Below are 24,437 nucleotides of genomic sequence, written 5' to 3' on the forward strand. Positions count from 1 at the left end.
TGTGACAATAAGTTGTGTATTAGTCTGTTACATTACCCATCTTTGCAAGTTTAAAAATTCATAATATCGTAGACGATGATTGAAGAGTATCGGTGTTTGTAGTACAAAAAATAAAATAAATAGCCTGTAGATGCTACTGCCACACACGAGATATACGAGTAGATCTTACACCTTACGGACTTTCATGGCCCAATTTGACTGCCATACCGATCTGAAAATTCGAGGGTGATTTTAGCGTCCTCTTCTTACAGATGGTGGTCAGTTGAGAAACTATTCACTGAATTAGTATTGATAGGCACAGCTGTAATGTTTGTGTAAATACATGTAAGTTGACTATGGAAGGGATTAAAATTCATTTCTGACTTTGTTGGTAATGTTGCGAATGACACGAAAATGGTAATGGGGTTTCGAGACCCCATAAAAATAGGCCGAAAAAATACATTGGGTGAAAGGTCTACTCGTATACCTCGTCTGTGGTATAATCAGCCTACATTTGGTCAATAATTGTTCGAACATTAGCAACGTAGCCCCCTAATAATTTTTGTGTCACATACGACGTTATCATAACAGTAAAGAACAATATGATAGCGCTAATGGAACAACATGAACTATAATGTAACTTACCGATCAATTCAATTCAGTGGAGAACAAACAGAACGCTAATGTCACGGAAGTCGTACATAACCTAAAAAAAATAAGAAACAATTAGAAAAGTGACTGAACTACTTTATATTTAATGTAATTAGGAATGCCTCCCAAGCCTAAAACGGTACTACTTTGTTTCTTTTCGTTCTTTATAATTCTTTTTAATAATAACGATATGTTTTGTTGATCCTAACCTATATTCTATCGTAATTTTCGAAAATTGTCCGTATTTTTCAATGAATAACGTTACTTTCAGAATGTTAAAAAGTTAACGGTGAAGAACAAAAACACGGAACCACCGGAAGTAACAAATCCCACATGTTCGAACGCAGAAACAGCGAGCGGTTTGAGCCTGGAAGCTGAGGATCAGTTCGAATTAGAATTATGTTGGTGTATCCAGCAATTGCAAACGTGCCTAGCTTCTGACAAGCTTTCGGAGAAACGGGCACGCGATTTATACAGGAATATAAAGACTTTGAAGAGTAACACAGCATCTCTGATCAAAAAGAGACAAATAATGCGAAACACTTTGGGGAACTACAGAGAGAAAATGTCGTTAGAAGAGCAAAAACATGGGAAAACCGCGTCTTCTATGAAATTTATACCCCCAGCCACGCAGCATAAAAAATGCGTATTTGTGAGAAAAGCTGCTTGCAAATTGATCACAGAAAAGCAACACTCTCATATTGACACGCTGCATTTCGGTTCAAATGAAAATGCCATTGACTCTGACAACATACAGACTGCATTTAAGTTTAATTTTCAACTTGTAGAATAAAAATATTGTAAATTTTGTGACGTGCGACTATCGATATGTATTTAAATAACATTATTATTTTAAGAAAATTTGATGAACGTTCTATCTATCCCAACAACGAAATATTTCCAAATAGAACTTTCTTATTAATGTGTGATGATTCAAATGTTGCATATAATTGAATGCAACAGATATTTATAGGCTTTTTACTTTATATGTTCTTTTATATACTGCAACATTATCAGTGATGTCAACACGGTCCTGTGGCGCAACGGATAACGCGTCTGACTACGGATCAGAAGATTCCAGGTTCGAATCCTGGCAGGATCGGTATTTTTTTCCATCGAGAACTTTTTGAGACGCCAACTACCACGTCACTTCTTTGTATAATCATGGTATTAATAATTAAAAGTTTGAAATGATAAATTAAATACCTTCGTAAAGAAACTGAAGCATGAAAATTTCGAAATAAAATAACCGTTGTGGGGGTTCGAAGCGTTTAAAGCCGACAATGAAAATTCATTATGTAAATAAATATTTAGTTATGATATATTTAACAACCAGTAGTAACAAAGGTATTTCGTCTCTCTTACGTACTTATAGCAACAGAACAGCACTCTTTATCGTATGGTACAAGCTTGAATCCGTATATGACTATGTATATAATATATATGCATATAGGATGTCTCAAAAGTCTATCGCACAATTTTATTCGTCCATCGATAATGTTTCGGTGTAAAAAAAACAATGCCACGAAACGCCGTTGTCGAAGAAATACTCTTGTTTCATTTTTTTTTTTCTTTTGTCTTTTTTTCGTTCGGTCGCAGAACCATAAACGTAAGAAACTTTACCACCGTCCAAACTTAAAAGAAATGCTATTCGTTAACATCTATGAACATAACCTTAACCGCGACGATCGCGATGATATGATTCGATCGGTTACAAATCGTCAAAAAGAATGCACTAGACTCTTACGACGCCCTGTATAAATATACGTATTCTCCAAGGATATCCGTTGTTTTATCTTCTTTCCTTAATAACGTAACAGTGATATATGTATCTAGAAAAAAAAAAGAGAAATCAGTTCTTCCTCGGACCGGGCCAACTGATTCAACTCATAAAAACTCGAATAATGACTTTTTTTTACGATTCTAAAGAGAAATATTCTTTTATTAAAGAAATATGATTTTCCTAATATAGTCTTATATTAAATATATAATTCTTTATATCTGTTCATTTTTTTCATTAAATATTTCTTTGTTTCGTTTCTTTCTTCTTTTTTTTTTTGTTTCCTTTCATTCGTCATACACGATAAACTGTTACGCCCGACAATTACGATTCAGTTTCACGCTCTCGACAAGATAAGCGCGGTATCATTTTTGGTCTTTGCAGAGCAATTTTATCGCTTCGGTCGTCTTTGGTAGAAGCACGCGTCTCCATGGAACGCTTATCCTCGTTATTCGATTTTTAAAGAATTTTCTCGGTCGCGTCTCTCTGTTCCCTGAGTCGGTGTACAACCATTTCAGTCTTCGCCGCCCCTCTTTAATGCCACACTTTCTTCTCACAGCAATCAACAAACCCTTCAGACTCCTTTCTCTTCGTCCTTAAAGGCTAATTCGACGCTCAGCGACTCACAGACTTGTTATCACGCGTTAAAGTAATCGCCGATCCCTAATAATCGCTAGTTGTCCTAATTCGAATACAAAATAAAGAAAAGAGGACACTAGACGACAATACGCGAAAAAAATACATCGAAAACGTAGAGTACGATTTTTTCGTACGAACCTTCGTTAAAGTCACGATCGAGGTTGAAGATGCGCGGGGCACGAGAATTCTTTCTCATTTCTCGAGACACTTAAGTCGATGTCTACGTATGTTACGATTTATAATATATCTTATCAACGAAGAATAGATATTATGTAAAAAAGAAAGAGGAAGAAAATACACAAGTCAAACTTATTTTGTATTGTAAAACCTGATCGAATACTTTAGAAGTTATACTAAAATGTATCAACATTTTTGAAATCTTGTTAGTAAGATTAGAGCCTAAAAAAATTACTGAGTTTTTGATAAATGTTATCGACATTATAAAAATATAAATTTTCTAGTACTTCTTCAATCTCTCGAAGATGTTTGATAGATCGACACCAGCGCCGCGCACCTTCGTCGTCCATTTTCTCGAGAACGAAGCTTCGTAACGAAAGACCTCGTTCCACGTTTTCAATTTGCTTTTTCGCGAATTGCAAACAAATCCGCAAGTCACTCTACACAACCAATCGTCCAACAAAGACATTGAAAACTCACCAAAGAAGCAACTTCTTCTCGACGGCGTTCAGGTTCGACTCCGCTCTGCGGCGTGTGACCGACGTATCGAAAATGTTCAAACTGACTTTCGCGGGACAACGGTTTTGGACTAGAAGTTGTTCGAAGATTAGCGGAGGGGGATGGGGGGTGGGGGCAGCGGGGAGTCGAAGCCTGTCGCATTAAAAATTTCTACGAAAATAAATCTCGGTACTCTGAACGTTCGCAAACCTTTCGCTGATGAGCGCAACACTCTTCTGCTATATTTTTCTTCGCTGACAACGATTCGATGCTCCGTCCATTAAATCATTCTATATATAATTCTTGTTCATCGTTCGCAAACACGATCGAATCGAACTCGATTGGCTGCTCCGTAGACTCGGGGTCGGTGTTAACCGCGCGCCATATTGTTTCGCGCACGGATTTAGCCGACGAGGAGCGGGGGGTGGCCTTCACGCGGCCAATTAATTTCGTTCCGACCGTCACACCACGTAAACGCATTCGTACGAAACGAAGGAATTTCGAGAAACATATATAGTACTTGATGACCTCATCGACCCTATAATCTAACACCCTAGAATGTACACATGTATGTTTTTCGTGTGTCGTTCGTGTACAAGTATGTATATATGTATATATAGATATACATATATATATCCTACGCGTGTGTATATATATAATTTTTTTTTTATATAATATTTTTATAAAGATTCAGGACTAAAAATCAATGTATAAGAATAGCATTCGATATATGCTAGTGAACAGAACCACCGTTTCGAATAGTCTGTAAAATCGACGCGCGCCGTGTCTCTCTCTCGTTCTCTCGCTCTCTCGCTCTCTCGCTCTCTCGTTCTTTCTCTCTCTCTCTCTCTCTCTCTCTCTCTCGCTCTCTGGTTCTCTCTCTGTTTCTCTCTCCCTCATGGCGCGCGCCTCTTCCGTTAAATAAATAAGTTTTCCTCGCCGTTCTCGATCCTCGAGAGACGTGCGAACCGCACACACCTACTCGAAATTGTCTTTCCTTCCACTCGCCGATCGGTGGCGAGCATCTGAGGCACATTTGCTATGTATTTTCGGGCAGTGGGGGGCAGGGGGAGGAATGAGGAGGCGGATAAGGGTGGAGGAGAAGGAGTTTCACGGGAAGTCTTCACTCGAGATGGCGTCGTGCGCAGCTCGGAGCTCACCGTGGGATTCCCCTTTATCACGGAACGATTGAGGATAGGGGGCGAGTTGTTAAAAGGCGACTCGGGACGTCTAGGAACACGCCCGGGGAAACGATGAAGCGCTTCAAACGTTTACGGTTGATCACAGACAACGTGACAAAGAAATCAACGCAAAATGGAGACTCTGACGCGTTTAGGATCGGTCCCGATCTTCCCCGTGGTTTGCGGCAAGGCGAAATAGGACACTGTACAAATCGCGCGCTAAAGATCGGACCGCGATTACGTCGATGTTTCCCTCCCGTAATAAACAACGGTAAATTATATAGATGGGGGTCCTGTTAGCCGACTTCGATAATTGTGAAACACCTTAACAATTCGAAGTAATTTTTTTCTGTACGTGTTACCGTCGCTTTAGTGTCGGAGATATTCGTGAAAAATTGCTACTACTACATTGAATTCTGTAAACTTAAAGATTTCATTTAACCGACTTTAATAACAATGAATCGGTTTACCTAACCGAATGTAACTAATTAATTATCGGTCAATTATTTATCGCGAAGGCCTCGTCACTTGCACCTTAATGATGGTGTATTTATGAAATTAGCAAGGTTACTTTTACTATAAAATTGAGTGCATATCACGGCACACGCTTGAATATTCAAACTACTTGTAGATTTATAGGTTATCCTATAATTAACCTACGCTAAACTTCAAACTTAGCCAAAATCTTGAAAGTACAATATGTAACGTACAACATATTTTTGCGAATATCTTGGAAACTAAAATCGAGCGATGGTAACACGTAATAATTCATTCAAGTTGCCCAGACCTGACCCAGACCTTAATCTATATAATTACCTAAACAACGTTTATATTCGTATGAGAACACAGCGCGTGTGTGTGTGTATATATACATACGCCTAAATATCGACGCGGGAGAGCTGAGCGAACATAGTACTCGCGATAGAAAATAATAGAAAGAAGCTTGACGGCCATCTTGATTGCCAGAATATTGTCTGTAAAGCATTTTGCTTTTTCGCGTCGATCGGGGTTCAGTTTTTATCAATCAATACTGAAACTACATCAATTTTACAGACGAAGACGCGAGGAAGTTGATGTGGATTCAAATTCTTTTATCAGTTTCAAAAATTTCACGGTTATGTCTTTTTTTAACACGTTGGTTGTGGTCACGTTGGGTCACTATTGACCGGTGCTTTGAATCTACGTGTATTTAATACTTGTAAATTTTTTAATAATGCCATTGACATTAAGAATACTATAAAATAATAAATACTCCACTGAACTATCGAATATTTCTATTCATTAAGCTAGGAAAACTGGTGTGGCAGTTCACGTGTTAATGAAGCTACATAATTTCATGAAAATCATTCTACACTCTATGCAGTAATATTCTGTGGAACAACAGATAAATACTGTTTTAAGATGATAATTGTAAAATGTTCGTGATAATACGTAATTCGAGGATTCTTTAAAAATGGTAAGAAATATCTGTGATTGATCGTCTGGAAAAAATATTTCATTCCACGTCGACTTCCTTGTACCTTCAGCAAGACACTTAACTGAACGTGGTGGCACTTGAACAAGACACATTAAGATACCTTAATTTAGATACCAACACTTAATATCTTCAGCCAGAAGTAATTGTCTGTATTCATTTAAACCATTCACGCTGTATAGGAGTATCACGATGAACATAGAAATTACTTTCTATAAGGTAAGGAAGCAGCGTAGTCCTTATTTTCTACTTGAAATACTATTTTCCACAGCTCCGATCGATAATACGTAATCCTAAGCATGGCATAAAATTAAACGTATCTACAATAATTTAAAGATTGCGATAAAGAACAGCGTCGTCCAAGGAACCCATTACGAATCGAGCACGAGTTTCTCAAAATTTCGGATCAAACTTAAAAATTAGCGTTTTTAATCCAACGCTTTGTATTGCACTGAAGACGTCGATCGGAGGATCACGATTTTTAAAGATTGCTCTCAATGTTTCCATTAATTTAAGAAAATTCTATTCGAAATATTTTCGATATAATTCATTGAATAATGTACAAAATAGCAAGACACGACTGATTTTTTTGCAGACATACTTGGTGCAAATCAACATATCATGATCAGATACTTACTTTCTCCCAATAATTTCTTGCGCATGCGTTATTCTCAAAAACGCTTCGAATCAAACTTGTTCATCTTCGCGAGCACTTTAAAACCGTGTAAAAATTTCCATTAAGAGTGTTTAACGTTTCCTTAAAAGATCATCGTGCACGATACAAGCGAAACTCGGAGAAACGATGCTTCTCTAAAGTTGGATCCCCCAATCGTTTCAAAACGACGCGGCAAAACCGCGAACTGCAATTGTTCTTGGCCGAACGTAAATCAAACGAAACGAAGTTCGAAAAGGGAGTCCCTGGCCGCGGTTCCGTAAATAGGAATGACGCAATGATTTGCTCGCGCGCGAGCTTCGGAGGCAGCAACGTTGCAACATCACGTGAAATGCATAGGAGACACGAGGAGGTGCGAGCCTGCCGAACCGATTCGAAGAGACAAAAAAAAAAAAAAAATAAAGAAAAATAGAAGAACATGATTTACTCCACTATGATAGTGGCGAGTCGTTTGGGCCGCTTCCCAGCCTTCTGTTTCCGATGGAGGTCCCTGGAGTCGCCGCACGAGGTCTCGCTCGACTCCGTCGAACCGCCGTCGCCATTTCCGGTCTGTTCCTCCAGTTTTCGCTTTCTGGACCTGGTCACGGGACCGATTCTGCTCTTGTGGATCCCGCTGTCCGCGTTCCTCTTGTGACGTTTCGATTGGGACTCGTCCTCGTCGTCGTCGCGCTTGCGTCGTTTCTTCGGGGTGTCCTGTTGCGTGATCCTCGGCGAGTTGGAGTCGGAGGAGGACGACAGGGAGCTGAGGTACTCGTTGACCTTGTCCTCGCCGAAATCGAAGGCGCTCGGTTGGGCTGGGGAGGCTGAGGTGGCGGGGTTCGTCGCCGCGCTGGGCGGTCGCAGGAGCAGAACAGACGGGCTGGAGGAAGCCGTGGACGCGGAGGAGGACACGGAGCTGGAAGTGGACCGTTTGTGCAGCTTCCTCCTCTGCGCTAGCCGCGCGCCGTCCACCTCGCGCAGCCTGAAACCTTCCGGCTTCTCGAGGAAGCTGGCGGTCGTGTTGACATCCAACGTGATCACGTCAATGGAAGTACTGGATTCGGCCAGCCACGCGTGATTGGCTAACCCGCTCGCTGTCAGTCTTTTGGTCGGGTCGACGGTCAACAGACCCTTGGCGACCTGTTTCGCGAGGTTGGACACGTGGCTCCACGCCTCGCTGTCGAAATCGATCTCACCCGCTCTGATCCTGGTGGCCAGGTCCGGGGAGCCTGTTCTAAACAGTGGCTTCCCCGACAGCATGGAGTACAGGATGGCCCCGAGGCTCCAGAGGTCGCAGCTCTGGTCGTAGCCTTGTCGGGCCACCACTTCCGGCGCGGCGTACGGAAGCGTGAAACAGGGCGTGTGCAGAGGCTCGCAGCCACGTTTCACCCTGGCGAATCCAAAGTCTACGATCTTTACCGAGGAGTCCTCGCCATCGTGAGCGAAGACTATGTTCTCGGGTTTCAGATCTCTGTGCACCACGCCTCGCGAGTGCATGAAGCGCACAGCGGACGCCAGGTGTCGCATTATCCTGCCGGCCTGTTGCTCCGTGAAGGGTCGCGGCCTGCGCAACAGTTCGCCCCCGGATAACAACTCCATCACCAGGTACGTGTGAGCCCTGTCCTGATGGACCTCGACCAGCTTCACCACGTTCGGATGGCCCTGGCAGGTCCTCAGCAAGTTGGCCTCCCGTCCACAGTCGATCCTGCGACTGACGATCTTCACAGCGAACTCCTGCTGCGTTTTCCGATGCCTGCACTTGCGACAGACCGAGAAACTCCCGTCGCCGAGCGCCTCTTCGCGCGGGTCCAGCTCGTAGGTCTGGAAGAAGGTGGATTCCTCGAATCTGGCGGCCAGCACGTCCGACGCGGACGGTCGCTGGGACTCTGTGCTGGCTTTGGTCGCTTCTTTGAAGATGTCCTTGCTGACCACGTTGTCGCCGAAGAGAACAGAGGGCGCCACGTACGAGTAACCTCTGAAGATCTTGTCGTAATTGGGTGGCACGACCGCCGGACTATCCGCGGCTATCATTTTGGTGAACTCGTCGGAGAAGTTGCTGGTGTCCAGCTCGTGGGCAATGCGAGGAACGAAGGGCGGTGGGATCTGTCGTCTCTCCAGGGTCTGCCAGTTGAACGGAGGCGATGCTTTTCTAAAGAACGAATGATCCTTTAACTCTCTGGCGTCGTCGGGACCTCCGCCGAGCCTCTGTCGCGGATCCTTCACCAGCAAACGTAGGATAAAATCTTGTACGGTGGGACTCAGGTGGCTGGGGATGGGTGGATCCGTCTTCAGTATTCTTCGCGAGATATCCTGCTGGGTGTTCTTTTCTCCCTCGACCGTAAAAGGAGACGCGCCAGTCAGCAACTCGTACGTGAGCACGCCCACGCTCCACCAGTCCACCGCCTGAAAATTGTCAGTAATTCGATGGAATGTTTCACAGGGATTTCTGGATGCTTGGCGTCCTTGGGACGTTGCAACCTTCTGCACTGGATATGATTCAACGTTAACATTTAATGTAGACTGAAGAGTCAGAGTCTGAGAAGTCAGATTCAATGGTCAGAATTGTTTAAAAGCTACTTCCTTATAGCTTCTTGCAGTACTGAATCAACGAGGAATGAAATCCCAGTACAAAAGGTTCGAGTTTTAGGGCATACAACAGCGAGATGATAATCATCTTTTGTTTCGTCCAATTTTTCGGGGTACAGTTCTTTCGTTAATGGACGAAAATAAAATGTCACGTGATACGTTCGCGTGCCGTTAATGGAAGCTTCGATGACCGATTAAACGAAACAAACGTCGGGACGATAAACATTGTATTTGACAGTGACAAGCTGAAGCGCGATAACGAAGTTCCAAGAACAGAAGGGAACAAATCGTGACGTAAATTCATCCTGACTCACAATATCGTGGCCCGCGGAGCCCCCTCGTACCACTTCCGGTGCCATGTACTCGATAGTTCCGCAAAAGGAGTAAGCACGAGCGTTGCTGTCCCGTTCGTGCGGCAGAAACTCTTTGCTCAGCCCGAAATCTGTTAACACGATATGCCCTTCTCTGTCCAACAGAATGTTTTCTAATTTAATGTCCCTGTAAATAATTCCGAGCTGCAACAGAAAATTTCGTGGGCATCGTTAATATCGTACAAGAGGAAAGGGAACGTTGTGGCATTGATGCTACAGGTAATATACAGGGTGTCTCGAAAAAAAAATTTATCGAAATAAACTAGAAATATCTTGTGGTATACTTGAATGAAACTTTGATCAGAACGAAACACCCTGTACACAGATCGTTAAACATTTATAAAATAAATATTCTCGAATTTATGATGGCGGTATTTTTGCAAAAGTTCATCGTCAACAATACGCCAATCCAGTCTGCTCAAGGTGATCAGAGGTCACATTTGTAAACAATTCAAGAGCAAATTGTTTGTTAAAATTGAAAATATTTCGATCGAGTGTTCAACTTGTGCAGCATATAAAATGAAACTTGTATAAGTGAGCCCCTAATTGAGAGCAGCACGGATTGTAAATAAAATTTATAGTACGAAACTAACCGTTAAAAAGAGAAAGAAAAAAAAAAAGAAATAAAATTTTGGTACGGTGATACGATAAACGAAAGAATAGAATGCATTTCGATAGGGGAGAGAGAAAAATAAGATTTACTTTGTGCAGATGCTCTAGCGCCAAAATAACCTCTCCGATATAAATTCGCACTTCGTCCTCGGTGAAGTGTTCTCGTTGATACAAATGTGTAAACAACTCCCCGCCGCTGACATAATCTGCAAACGCAAACGATCATGTTGTTTAACCATTTTCAGAGCTAAATCGAACAATATTCTTCGAAGCACGGTGACGCCTGGTTCTATAAACACCTATTTGCGTACCGTCGCGAAGAATCAAAATGGCCGATCGAAAACACGAACGGCGTATAAAAAAGAAAAGTTACTGAGACTTTAAAGCGTAACAATGTTTCCTTTATTCTACTCGTGTCTTTGAAATGCGTCGACGAAACGATGGGCTGTAACGCATGGAACGTCGAATATAATGTTTCTGCCATCAGTTTCTACCATATTGTCTAAACAAAAAGTCCCTAGGAGTTTTATCTCAATGAAAAGTATTTAATATGTTTTGCTTTGGATCGTTTCAATCATCAACTTGTATTCTTCTCTAGATAGAAAGTACCTAAAAGGCTTTTATATACATTTCTTTGATTGTCTGTCGATGTTTTCTAATACTACTCGAACAATCTAAAAAAAGGGAGAGAACTTTCTAGATCAGGAAGGTACAGGAAACGACTCAGAATTCATATAAAAAAGACATTTCATATTTCACTTTGCATCTTTTAAAACATCATCTGGTATTCTTTTGACGACAGAGGAATTCTAATGCATGAATTCAAATTTTATTGCTTCACTGCCAAGATTTATCACTCGCAGATTGATCATCCTTTCTGCTGCCTGAATATTTTGTCAAAGAGACTGCCTTGCGTAATCAAGAAGCTATAGAAAACATTCAGAATCCATAGAATCTGCTCCAAAGTTCATGCAGATGAAACTCGAAAGATCTGTATGATTCATTGGCGAAGAGTATTACACAGAAAGTGGTAATTAGAGCAGAACGTCCATTATCAAAAGTAGTAAGAGGACATTTTGGTTTGGACAGAAGAATACTTCTATTAGATTAATAATCAAAGCTTAAAAACTAAATTTCACTTTTGGATAATGAAAATAAAATGATTCTTGGTGATAATATGGATAGTGGAGATTCTGCTGTATTTCAAAGAAGAAATTTCTTTAACGATGTGTTTGTTTCATGCGTTTCAACCCACTGGCAAGAGTGAAAGAACCATTCGAGGGATTAATGATCCAACGAAGCTTCTGAGGCGTTTTACCTAAAATCAAATGGAGCTTCGCATCCGTCTGAAAGGCGTAATGCAACGTTACTAAAAAAGGACTGTCTCGAACGGCCTCCAGAACTTGTCTCTCCGTCTTCGTGTGCTCCGTCGTCTTCTTCTTTTGCACGATGGACGCTTTCTTCAGGACTTTCATGGCGTAAAGACGACCAGCGTCGGTGCCCGTTCTCTTTCGCACCAGGAACACCTTTCCGTAAGCTGCACAAAAATTTTCATGACTCGTGTACTCCAACTTTCATTCTACCACGTCCTCAAACAACGTTTATTACAAAATTCTCACGTAACATTGTTCTCCAATACCATACACAGAATAGTTTCGTTCTCCACGAAAGATAAGTAATGAATCTTATTTTAAAAAATAAAAAAATTAAGATTGCTTTGAAATTTGAAATTTTGAGAACTATTGTGCAAGTATAATTCTCGTTGAAAGAGAAATAGTAAGACTTTCTTTCTTTACGTTTATTTCTTACGCCATACGTTTACAAGAGTGGTTGCTAATAACGCGAACACATTGTGTAATAAAAGTTATTTGAGTATCTGGCAGGTTTCATCGCTGATTTAATGACTTCAACAAAGTATTTCGTTCACGTACCTCCAGTTCCAAGGACTTTCAACAAATCAAAGTGCGTCATATCTACCCTCTGGCCCCCGCTGTCTTCCAGGTTTACTGCAACGAACAAAATTATTTTCGATTACAGATTGTACGTAATCGTGAAAATATCGGATCAAGGTCAGAAATAAAAATCTAGCGAAATTACATTAAAATTTAATTTCAGACCAGTAAAAATCGACGATTGATAAAAGAGCACATATTTTTATCAACCAACGTCCAATTTTAAATTAATCATATTTATCATATTCACGTTAATTGTGTTGAGAGCATAAATACTCGAAATTAGATTTTGTAACAGCACTGTGGCTGCACCATGTTTCTTATCCATTTTGTTTTTTATTTTCCTTCCTCCGCATCTTTATCGTTTCTCCGTTATTGTAACTGTGTGCAACAAGGACGTGAAATAAAAAAGATGAAATAAATACAACCGTTTCTCGCAAACATGATACAATAACAGTAATAGAGGTCAGGAGTCGAGAACAGAGTTCAAAGGAAGTACGGATCCTATGTTCTATCGTACGAATGGCTCTCGAAGTATCGGCCACTTTATCGAACGATGAAAAGTAGTGATCGTTTAATCGTTTCGTACTTGTGTTACTCTCGGAGGGCAAAAAGAACACGCTTGACGAGTACTTTCATCTGGACTCGGTTATCGAAATACTGTTAACTGAACTTTCTATTTGAATGCCTTCAGTCGGACTTTCGATCGTTCGGAACTTTCGTCCAACGTACTTTCGAATATCGGATTAACCTAGTCGATTAACAGGAAACGTTTACGTATTTCCTATTAATTAGAAAAATCAAGATGTCGCGAAAACTGTGAATGGTTTCCCGTCGCCACAGTGGAACGTTAATGCTACTCGTTGCATAATGTTGCGTTTATAAAACACCTATCGTTCGCAGTTGACCTTTTAATCATTCGTTGCGTGAATATTTTCATAAACATATTACAACGAAGCTTGTTATTCGAGTATTTTTGAGTTTACGTTCAGAAGTCCAGAGTTGAAAATACTAAATTCAAATGGTGGATTCGAGAATCGATATTCTACTTTGGAGATGGCGGTCGATCCAATATGGCGGTTGGAATATACGAAATCAATCGTATTTGCTTGAAAATTGCCGCTAGGGGGTTTTTGGGGTCGCTGAATACGAATTTGAAGTTGAAAATATGGACTTCAAAATGGCAGTATCTAGCCACGTACTTATAATAGTAGACAATCCTCTGGTGAATCTAAGTTATATTTGAAATAAGATAGGTTAGCTTTGAATTACCCTGTGCGAGGGAGAGCTAGGTCTGTGTTAAAGTAAGTTGTTGAATTTAGATTATGCTTGCGAAGATTAACTTTGCACTAGGTGTGTGTGTTAGACCAAGATAGGTCTATGTAATTTATTTAAACTGGGAGTGTCAGGAGATTAGACTAGGATAAGCTAGGTCTGTGTGAAAATAATGCAAGTCTGCAGTAAATGTCTTCTGAATCTAAGTTATGATTGAATTAAACAACAGGCGATGTCTAGGTTCTCTGTTAAGACGAATTAAATAATTATTTACCGAATCTAAGTAAAATTTGGATGTGAGTTGGACTAAAACAGTTGACAGTGTCTGAGCACCAGTTAGGTGAGGATAGATCTGGACAATCTAAGCTGGGTTTGTTAAAATGAGTGAAGTCTACAACAATTCCCTGCTGAATCTGGGTTATGTCTACGTAAGGATGGCTCTAGATTACGTGTGAGTTGAATTGAAGTAAATTTAGACAACGTTTAGCTTTAGTCAGTATTAAAATGATTTATATCTAAAACAGTGATTGTTGAATCTGGGTTATATCAGTATAATTAACTCTGAATTAGGTGTAATTTACGTTAGGATATGTTTAGGTCATGCCTAAGCTAACTCTGAAGTAGAATGGTTTGAATCTAGGGTAGACCTATGCTGTATCTAGGTTAGCTCTGGCTTGGCTAGGTTACATCTGGATTAGGTCTAGGATGTATCTAGGCCTATAAAAAATATGTAACTTAACCCAACTTACATTTCCAAACGGTCGTTTCACGCGTCTCTGTGCGTTTTTCTGTCGGATTTTTTGGCACATTTTAAACGTATACAGAGTTCCATCAAATCAAATCAAATCACTAAACCGAGTTTGTGTTAGATGGTCGATATTCATCAGTAGAGGCCAAAAATAACTTTTTAACGAAGCCTCCATCAACAAATTGGTATTCTTGATTTTCGTCTTATTTTGGCTTCTAGAATCTCTCATTAAAATTTTTCCCAGGAGTGATCGAACACCTTGTATATTTTTTTTGGACACGAAATTCTTGAGAGACACACACGACTTACGAAATGACCCTATATCGATGAGACTAACACGATTACACAATATGTGAGACTCAAGCTCGGGAATGTCGTTTTAAAACAGACGATGCTGCACGAGTTGCAACCTCGTGGCAATTTTAGCACGAAGAATAAGTAGTTCACTAATTATAACGGGTGTAACATAATTGATCGGAACTGTAGATAGGTGTAAATGAAACTGGCTCCGATCGCTGGAAAGGTGCGAGGATCCGTTGTTAATTCCCTCGATTAAGTTTCTGCTCTAATTGATTCGTGTTTTCTGCTCGCGTAAATCGATAAACCGCCTTGATTTCGTTACGAAACAACGGTCCACCATTTTTCTCCCGCCGGTTCGGGTTTGGGAAACACCGTTTCGAATCGCGTCGACGAAGCCGACGCTTTTTTTTTTTTTGTTTGTTTCGTCAGACCTTGCGAAATTATCGGAGGCCAGGGCACTTTCGTGATCGCTTTGTTAAAACCGTATTTTCGTCGATAAGACACCGAGAATTTCCAGCGAAATCTAATTTTAATCAACGTTTCGCTTTATTTTTAAACCGAACATCGGCTGTTCGCGTCGTACAGGACGCCTCAAAATCCAACGACAACAATACCATAGCCTACAATTCCTTGGAAAGAATTATTACAAAAAGGGGTACTTCGGTTTATAATAAAAAGGCGAAGAGTAATTAAGTTAATGTAATATTTATAAAACAAAAATGAGATACTAAGAAAATCCCATCAGAATTGCATTAAAACAAGTTCATGAATTTAAGAGAGTATTTAAGATGGTTAAAAATTATTTAATCGCAATTAAAACTGCTACTCTTGATAAACTTCGATAAAATGTTTCGCTAGTAATTTATAGCAAGTCATTAACGTTGATCGCGTGCTCGAGGAAAATCACTGCATCATCCTTGTTTTCATCGAATTCGTGAAATATACTATTATCCAGCCACGTTTTGTCGGCCTCCTATTATTATACTCTCTGTTTGCACCCCACTTCTGAATTAATCAAAACATAGCTATCGCACGAAGAAGCCTCGTATCAAGTGTGTATCAGACAGAATGATTAGACAACTTTTGAATCGATATCCGGAGACCGTTTATTATGCCAGAAAACCCAGACAAGGTCGAGCAAGGTGATTGCAAAAACGATCTTCCAGCGAGCCTATCCGCGACTTCGAATGTCGAGTCGGTCCCGTTCCCAGCGAATGTCGCAGATAAAATAATTTTTTGCGACCACTGTGTGGTCTTCTATGGGAGATATATCGAATAAAAACATTCGATATACTTGTTTGTCAAACTCGAGAACGTAATCGAATATTATTTTTGTCCTTTTCTCCAACGAGAAACGCACTAAAAATACCATTTCTTCCCGAATACGCGAAACGTGGTTCGTCGTTTTACTTCGCTCCACGCGAAGTTCTTTGTCGGCAACGCCATCTTTCGCGAAGATCTCGACGTATAATTTGATTTATACTTTTTTTATTTGCGTTAAACAGCGATACGCGTCCACCGCGCGCTTACATTCCTTTTTTTCATTTTATAAATTTATGAATTCGCACGGATCGCAGATTAGAACGGAAAATATATGGTAAGTTAAACACTGCCATTGCGCTGCAATCAAATTTGAAATATCAAGGTTTGAACACGCTTTACGCCGTGTGCTTTTATCGAGTGTGACAGTGTTTCTCAACCTGTTCTGACTCGTGGACCCTGTCCAAGTTTCATTTATCACCGTGCCTCCCACTGTTCGCGGGTTAAATAATAATAGATCAATTGCTTATTTATAATACGCATAATGTGTTATTTGTATCGCCGTTAAATCGTTTATACGAGGAATAATATGATTCAATTTGCAATTTTATTTCTCCGTTACTCAGCGTGCACGTTACGCTTAAATTATAATATGTCTTCCTACTCGTGCTTAGTTCAGTTCATTACCAACGAATGTTACTGCTTTGTGCACGAGATATCACGTGCTGGGCAATATTCGATGCGTATATCCGTGGATTGAGTGCACTCTGAACGGTGCAGAGACAGACGAAACGCGAAGGACAAAGACGGTGATAGACAGAGAGAGATTTGTCATCCATCACAGTGTGGCAAGATCATGCAAGATCGCGAAATATCACGCGGAACGCTGGTTATTCGAGGTATCGTGTGCAAAGGTGCATGCACCTGCAGTGCTGCTAATATCAGCAGGTGTGCGGGCGCGAATGAGTGCGCGCGCAACATAAATATGCACCGGGAGCGCAGCTGGATATTTAAAAACAAGCGGCAAACCAACGAACGCGACAGACGCGCCGCGTAATTCGACCGTGTCACTACGCACCGATTTTTATTAGATTAGGTCACCGATGTCTCGAGTAATTAAATTTCTACATGTTCCATACATCAAAATGTTTAAACAAAATTATAAGTATTTAGTATCTAACAGCAAAAAATAAATAAATGTAAACGATATATCGTATTCTGGCTCCAAGTCAAATCGTGTAACACGAAACGACTCGCGACTCATCGTTCTGTAAATCGATCCATAATCATGATTCTGTTCCACGAACAGGCGAATCGGTCGAGAAGCGAAGAAATAACGATATCGAGCCTTCGCTTAACGTCTGGGATTTCATTTCGAAACACGTCACCGCTCTGCTTTCACTTTCGCGCTTCTCCGTCCCAGTTTTGCGTAACTTTTTCTTTTATTTCGTCCCTTTTTCTTTTTTATCTCTCGCACACGTAGCACGAACCGCGAAATTTCAACAGCCTGGTCGAAACTTGCGTACGCGACACGTCGATTCGAGTCGAGCTGCGCGCGCCGAACGCCGGGGATTCCCGCGAAAAAAATGAGAAACGTCCTGCAGACGGCTAGAAAGCAGATTTCTCTGCAGGAAATCGAGAATCAGAAGCTGTAGATCTCTCGAATCCCGCGAAGTTTGTAGTAAATTGAAACATTTATAGTAAAACTTCGTATATTTGTTATTAAAGTACTCTGTTTATGTTTATATTAATAATTCCAAATATGTAGGCATATGGGTACGGTGAAAACGGAAAGGTTAATTCTAAAGTCACCTTCGTGGCTACAAAATGGCAGTTCAAGATAATAATGGATACTATTTTTAACTGATCTCATTATTTATTCATGCTGCAATACCGTGAACGACAAAAACGGCTGAACTTTCCCACAGATCTAACGTTTTTCTCCACCTACAAAGTTATATTAAAATCCATACGTAACACGCTCTGCGCACAGTATTATTATCAGTGTCTTCCAAAGTAGGGGGCGTGACCGCTAGGGGGTCGCAGAACAGTGCACAGGTGGCGTCAAATAAAATTTATCGCACAGAAAATTGCAAATAACTGAAACATTTTAAGTTTAACTGCAGACAAATGATCGTTAAAATTATTCTTTTATCCACAGCCGTCAGTTGTTAACAATTATTTTTAATCTGTTGCAACTTGAAATAGTCTTTAGGAAAATAAAGGTTACGTTGAACCCGTTTCGACCGATACATAACCAGAGCGAAGCCGGTTATTTTCGGAACCTTTTTAATCCCTGGTTAAAAGCCGATCGAGGGATCGTATTTCGCGTCGAAACGTTCCACGAAAAGCATGGAAACTCGTGGCGGTACAAGTGGGTCGTAAGAAGACATTCGAATCCACTGGCGGCTCGTAATCTAGATACATAGAGGGACAGACAGGTAGAGGTGTGTGCACGAATGCGTCGGTGACACTCGAGTGCGCTCGTGGTCGCTTTTACTACCTTGACATGGATTCTCGGCTGGCAGTCAGGGCCGGGGACACGCGAGAAGGACCCCCGGCGTGTTAATTTCACGCGGAAACCCTTTCGACGAAAATTCGACCGACGCGGAAAGCCTCTTGCTCGCTCGTGAAACCGACTTCTTCTCGCGCCTGCAAAAGGAATTACGCGGCTCCAGTTGCACCGTGATGTAACTCGAAGTCGAGGCGAACCGGGTAAATGTATCTCTGCGCATTTAAGTCGCCGGTGTCCGATGTATTTGGAAAATAAAGCAACTTACTGGACTCCTACTTGGAACAGGCATAATTTTAGCGTTTTAATATTCCTTATTAGGAAAAGTTTAGCCTGTCTCGTAAAGTAACGGACGAGTATTCAAATTTAGTTCCGAACCTGCTAACTGCGGACAAGTTAGCGCGTACGAAATATATGTTTCGTATATAAATTTTTTTCTCGAAAGTGCGTAGGATTTCGAGGGTATGTCTATTCACCAAAAATGATTGTAATTAACCCCTGTAACTAAAAATAATTTTTCTAGAACGATTTGACATTTTTCAATTTCGCCAAAAAATTTTTCGGTAGGTATGGAACTTTAAACGTTAATAACTTTTTAACGAAGCCTCAATCAACAAATTGGTATTCTTGATTTTCGTCTTATTTTAGTCTCTAAAATCTCCCATTCAAATTTGTATCTATTATTTATGAAGTTCATTTTTGCTGATGCAAAAAATTCAGGATAAAAACTCGTTTGGTACGAAGCTAAGAATATCACGATTTGTGTTTTTCTCTTAAAGGAGATTTCGAGACACGATCGACGCAACGGGATAAAATTATCCGGTGATCGTAGAAAAATGAAAACTGCTCGACTCGATTTACGATGTGGCACTTCTGGCGCGATGAAAAACCGCACGCGAGCACAGTATTAGTTGTACGCAAACAGGCAGAGCAAACAATCGAAGCAATTGATTTGCTCGGTAACAGCTGCCAATGAATATTCAAACTAAAACACATCCGTACAAACTCGACGTATCGTTGGCGCGTCGAGCACGTGCGTTAGGCAACCAACGATACAAAACGGTCCGCTATTGAAAATGTTAAGCAACGAGTTATTACATAACATTATACGCGACTATTAATTACATCGATATACTTATTTATCTGCTCGTTCGCATTCGTGCACGTGTACGATTTACACTCAATTCGCTATCTTACCGATACACACCTTTCGATAATTATTTACGATCGTTGTTCCTTTCGACGTCCTCTGCAACGCCACGAGGAAACAAGTAAACGCTACGACGAATTTGTGGGGTCTAATGCGCACCAAGGTCGCTACGGAGAGAGAAAGACAGAGTATGGAAAAATAGTATTCTACATTTTCGACGTATCTGCGTCTACGATTACCGCTTACGATACTGGCCACCAGATGGTAACCATTCTGTGTAGAAACACACTCAGAAATACACGAATACTTTTTTTGATCCGTCCAATAATATTTAAATAACATTTGCAACGTTCGAATATTTGTCTTGGCCTCGTTCAAAAGTCATGGATAACAGTGGGCATATCGTGCATCGCTGTAACTCGATCGACCTTCTTATTTTTGTGTCCATCGATTCATCGATCGTAAAGGTCCGCGTTACGTCGGAAATGTCACGTTCCTTGATTATTTTGTATAACAGAACCACCCACCCGACGTGCTAAGAGTAGACGGGAGAATGGAATAACTCGTACGATATTAAGTGCACGTGTAGTCTTGGCTTTCGTCGAGCGAAAGAAAGTAGTCTGTCCCGTTACGAAATAGCGAGTGAATGTCGACAATCTGGGTCAGACAAAAGCGGAACTTCCGCAACTACTCGACGACTGCCGAACCGTTTAACCTAAAGGAGCGATTCAATTTTTTATGCGCTCTTTAAAGAAACATTCGTGTCTGTCTAAGTACAGTACCCTTTCCCCTTAAATTTCTGTACTGGAAACGATCCTAACCTAACCCCTTACACCAGTGTTTTTCGAAATTAATTTAATTATAGTTCGCACTATAATTTAATATAATTTCCTACTCACGCATCATTTAATTAATTTGATGTTAGCGAAATGGCGATGGAGAATCCGGTTGACGCAAACCGATTAAATTTTAACGTCCGGTTTAATATACGCAAAACTAGTCCTCAACCGGTGGTCGATAAATTTTCTATCGCCAACAATGCGTAGTACAAGAACGTGAAAACATGTTCGAAATCGTTAGTCAGTCGCTGCGTGTACGTGGAACGGTGTAAAAAGGCATCAAAGGCGAGGCACAGCTGCTCAGTTATTAAACCTAACCTACAATGACGAAACGTCTTCGATTCGTCGAAGCGTACACGGCCGTCGCGATCGTTTGGAAACGAGCTCCCTCGATTAAGACAAAGCTATTCTCAAAAATACGCGCTCGTAGCACGAGGAATCGCTCGATCCCGTCTATATTTAACTCTCTCGATTTAAATTTCAGAATATCGTTTCACAATTTTCATGAATTCGTCCCGCTCTCGAGGTCCCCGTGGTCGCCCGTAGCCTCTAACTTCTAAATCGAGATGTTTACTCGTACAAAGTAGTTGGCTCGCTCCCGTGAATCGTTCGAATTAACATACGCTAAGCGCGCAGGGACGAAGTACAAAGTGCGAGTTTTCGCCTCGAATAAACGAACGTCGTCGATTTCTTCGCGTCTTCTGTCCAACTGGGAACACGAGGGGAGGGGGAATGTGGCTCCCTCTCCGCGCGAGCGGATTTTTTTCACAACAGAGTCGAGCTTTTGAAAGGATTTCTCGGAACAAAGGCGATATGCACACGCGCGTACGAGTAGAGGAGGAGGAGGAGGAGGCTTTTACAAACGTAAAAGGTGAAACGCAGAACTGCAAAAGGGTCCACTTTTCACGCGCGAACGGATATCTCGAGTTGTGTCGCTAACTTTTGGCCGGAGACTAAATTTTGCACGCAGATTGTTCGCGGGAAAATATTAAAGAGAAAAATTTCATTGTTTTCTAAAATCTGCTTGCAATTAAGAGTGAAAATATTCCGAGGTTGGGCAGCAAAGATTCGTTAATGAATTCTAATTTATGAACGGTATGTAGATGGAAGGTAATTTACGAACGAATATAAAATTTGTACTCGTTAGTCCGGAAATAAAAATTGCCTAATTCCGAGTTTCAGCGTTGGCCTCGCTGCTCGAGAGGCACGTGGAACAACGTAACCCAATCTCGTATCAAACGATACGTTAAACGTTGAAACAAACTTTTCTGCGCACGTTTGGCGTGGATCAGCGTTAAATTCGATCCTCGAGATATGTGAAAGTCGCAGAAATGGAAGCTCGAAAGCAAAGGAAATTAGCTGTGTGTCAAGCGCGATGTTATGATTCTTCCCGTTATCCCTGGCCTAACCTAAACTGATTATTTCGATAAAAATTATCAACACATTTTTTGCTTTGTTGTGTATCGCGGATAAAAATTGCTCAAATACATATTCCTTGAACTTTTCGGGGCAAGAAATTCGTGTATCGTCTTTGAACACCATAAACATAACCTCAAAAAATAAAACACGTTCTAGAATATAACACGCGACTCGATGTTTCAGTTTTTTAGGTTTTCAAATTCAAATTGAAATACATCAACGATGTAAGTGTTAAAAACTTAAAAAACAACGAAAAACGCCCGATCGTTGTAAGAGAAGGATAATTATTATTATATATCGTTTTTATTACGCAAATAAGGAAAGTATACACGATATATCAAATAGAACAATATTGCGTAAAGTCGATGATTGCTTTCGAACCTAACCTCAATAATATTGCATACGCGCGTAATCAGTTTATTTTCACGTAAACAACATTCTGCCGCAAGGACACACATATTAATCGAAGTTGCAGAAAAATGTAGAAACAAAGAAACCGACGAGTTATCTTGTTACATGAGTATATGTGTAATTGCAAGATAAAGAAAAAGAACGTGACATTTTATTTGGCATGGTATCTATCGCGTTTAATTGACGTGCAACGTGCGTAAGAAAGTGACCGCTTATCTGGGGTCGAAGTTGGTCGGTGGACTTCTTGTTTTCGAGAAATCGCATACACATGAGAACGAGCAAGAGTGGTGTGATTCAACGAAGCTTAGGATATATTAAAAATAGACCTTGGGCCACGGATTAAATATTTCAAACCAGCCTAGACTGACCAGGGAATTACCATTAAAGACTCGATCGACATATTTCAGCAAATTCATCGGCATAATTCAGGGGATCAATCGAATCGCTAGTACTGACCATAAAATGTATCTAACGGTACGAAACTAGAGAACGTAAAGGTCACGATTGCTGTGTCCGCAAACTTCGCCAAACACTACACCGAAATATTCACTTCGTTTCGAAGGCCATTAATTCTTTGTTTCCTAATGTTTCTCAAATTTAAAAAAAAAAAAATAAAATCGGGGAATATTAATAATAACTCTATGCTGCACGGAAAGTAAAATATTATTACGTTAAATGCACAGCAACTCCGTCGTCTGTGAAACCTGGTTCGCGATTTCCTAACTGTTTCGAGCAGTTTATCGTCGATTCATAGAACGTGCAAGAGTTTTTGATAATTTTGAATGGTTCCGAGCGAGTCACTCGATACGCCCTTCGTGAAAACAGTATAAATGGGCATGCACGGTCGGTTTACCGTGGCACAACCGTTATTTGATACGGTACTGCCTTGCGTTACACGCATTCCTCTTCCTTGCCTCGACGCCAGGTAAATCGTGCACGTGTACCGGTACACGTGCGGGGGCAAAGTTTCGTCGTACGAACGCAACTATTGCCTCGCTTAATTAAGGCGAGATAAAAAGAAAATGGCCATACCGAATCCGGTATCGAAACCGCGGAGGTGGCTGTAAAGAAACCTTCGCGACGGAAACGCTCGTCGAGGACAATGGGGCGCGAAACAGTTATAAACGCCGACTACGAACGAGGCGAACGTAATTATTTGTTGTCGCTGCGAAACAAACGATAACATAGTTAACCGTAACGAACGTATAGTAATCGCCGTTAATGTACCAGCAGGGTCACCGGTGGGTTACCCTTTAAAACTGGTTTCCACTTTCGTTACTAGGAGGCATATCGCCACGTGCGGTGTCCTACGATAATGTGACTGCCTCGCCACGCTGTAAATATCGACCAACTTAAACGAAATGTCGAGCGTGGGTCATTTGGTAACCCACGCGACGGTAGAATATTAATGATATTACGAAGTGTCTCGTAATAATATACCACCTACATCGTGCAAGTTGTAAACGGCCTGCAGAGACGAGCTAAACTTCTAATCTGGATAGATATTTCGAATAACGAGCGAGGGATGCAACGTTTAACCGTTACTCGTTGTATGAATAATTCCGAACGGATATAAAAATTTAACCGTTCGATCGAATCAGGGTTACGAATAAATAACTTACACGTTGGGTTTTATTGGTTATCTATTGCACGAATAAAATGTTTCAGAACAATAGTTTCCTAGTACTATTTGACGGCATTCGTAATTAAGTTTAAAGTGCCGGTCACCAGTGACCACCATGGCAGTCAGCGTGTTAAGTGTAATCTAGTTTAACGAGATTATCATCCGGTTACTCGAGCGGTAAGGAACAGGTTACCGATGTATTAAAATATACGATAATGTATCGACGAACAACGAAAGCATTAACCGACCTAAATGAGAAAGTAAGCCACGGTGACCCACGCGACAAAAATTTGTTAACTGCATGACGAAACGCTTCCTCGTAATGTGCCTCTTACGAACGAAAGTGG

General features: G+C 40.9%; 2 protein-coding genes and 1 non-coding gene across 6 annotated transcripts in view; 2 read left to right on the top strand and 1 right to left on the bottom strand.

Moving 5' to 3' along the window:
- The first annotated feature begins 343 nt into the window (after positions 1-343).
- On the top strand, positions 344-1,491 carry LOC143344086 (UPF0488 protein CG14286). The gene is made up of 2 exons (XM_076769734.1): positions 344-769; positions 902-1,491. Exons 1-2 carry the CDS (start codon positions 749-751, stop codon positions 1,421-1,423), a joined length of 543 nt encoding a protein of 180 aa, XP_076625849.1. The 5' UTR covers positions 344-748; the 3' UTR covers positions 1,424-1,491.
- A 168-nt stretch (positions 1,492-1,659) lies between these two features.
- Positions 1,660-1,732, top strand: Trnar-acg (transfer RNA arginine (anticodon ACG)). Its single transcript has one exon. It is a non-coding gene; the product is annotated as a tRNA-Arg (tRNA).
- A 1,612-nt stretch (positions 1,733-3,344) lies between these two features.
- LOC143343710 (ribosomal protein S6 kinase alpha-5) overlaps positions 3,345-24,437 on the bottom strand; it is a 36,261-nt gene continuing 15,168 nt past the window's right edge. For all 4 annotated transcript variants that reach the window (XM_076768879.1, XM_076768878.1, XM_076768877.1 and 1 more), the window contains 5 exons: positions 12,532-12,606; positions 11,919-12,137; positions 10,691-10,806; positions 9,932-10,132; positions 3,345-9,434 (listed from right to left, as the gene is read on the bottom strand). In XM_076768879.1, coding sequence (XP_076624994.1) covers positions 7,476-9,434; positions 9,932-10,132; positions 10,691-10,806; positions 11,919-12,137; positions 12,532-12,606 — 2,570 coding nt within the window. In that variant the 3' untranslated portion in view covers positions 3,345-7,475. The remainder of the gene's footprint in view (positions 9,435-9,931; positions 10,133-10,690; positions 10,807-11,918; positions 12,138-12,531; positions 12,607-24,437) is intronic.

The sequence above is a fragment of the Colletes latitarsis genome, chromosome 7 (genome assembly GCF_051014445.1).
Source record: "Colletes latitarsis isolate SP2378_abdomen chromosome 7, iyColLati1, whole genome shotgun sequence".
Classification (NCBI taxonomy): Eukaryota; Metazoa; Arthropoda; class Insecta; order Hymenoptera; family Colletidae; genus Colletes; species Colletes latitarsis.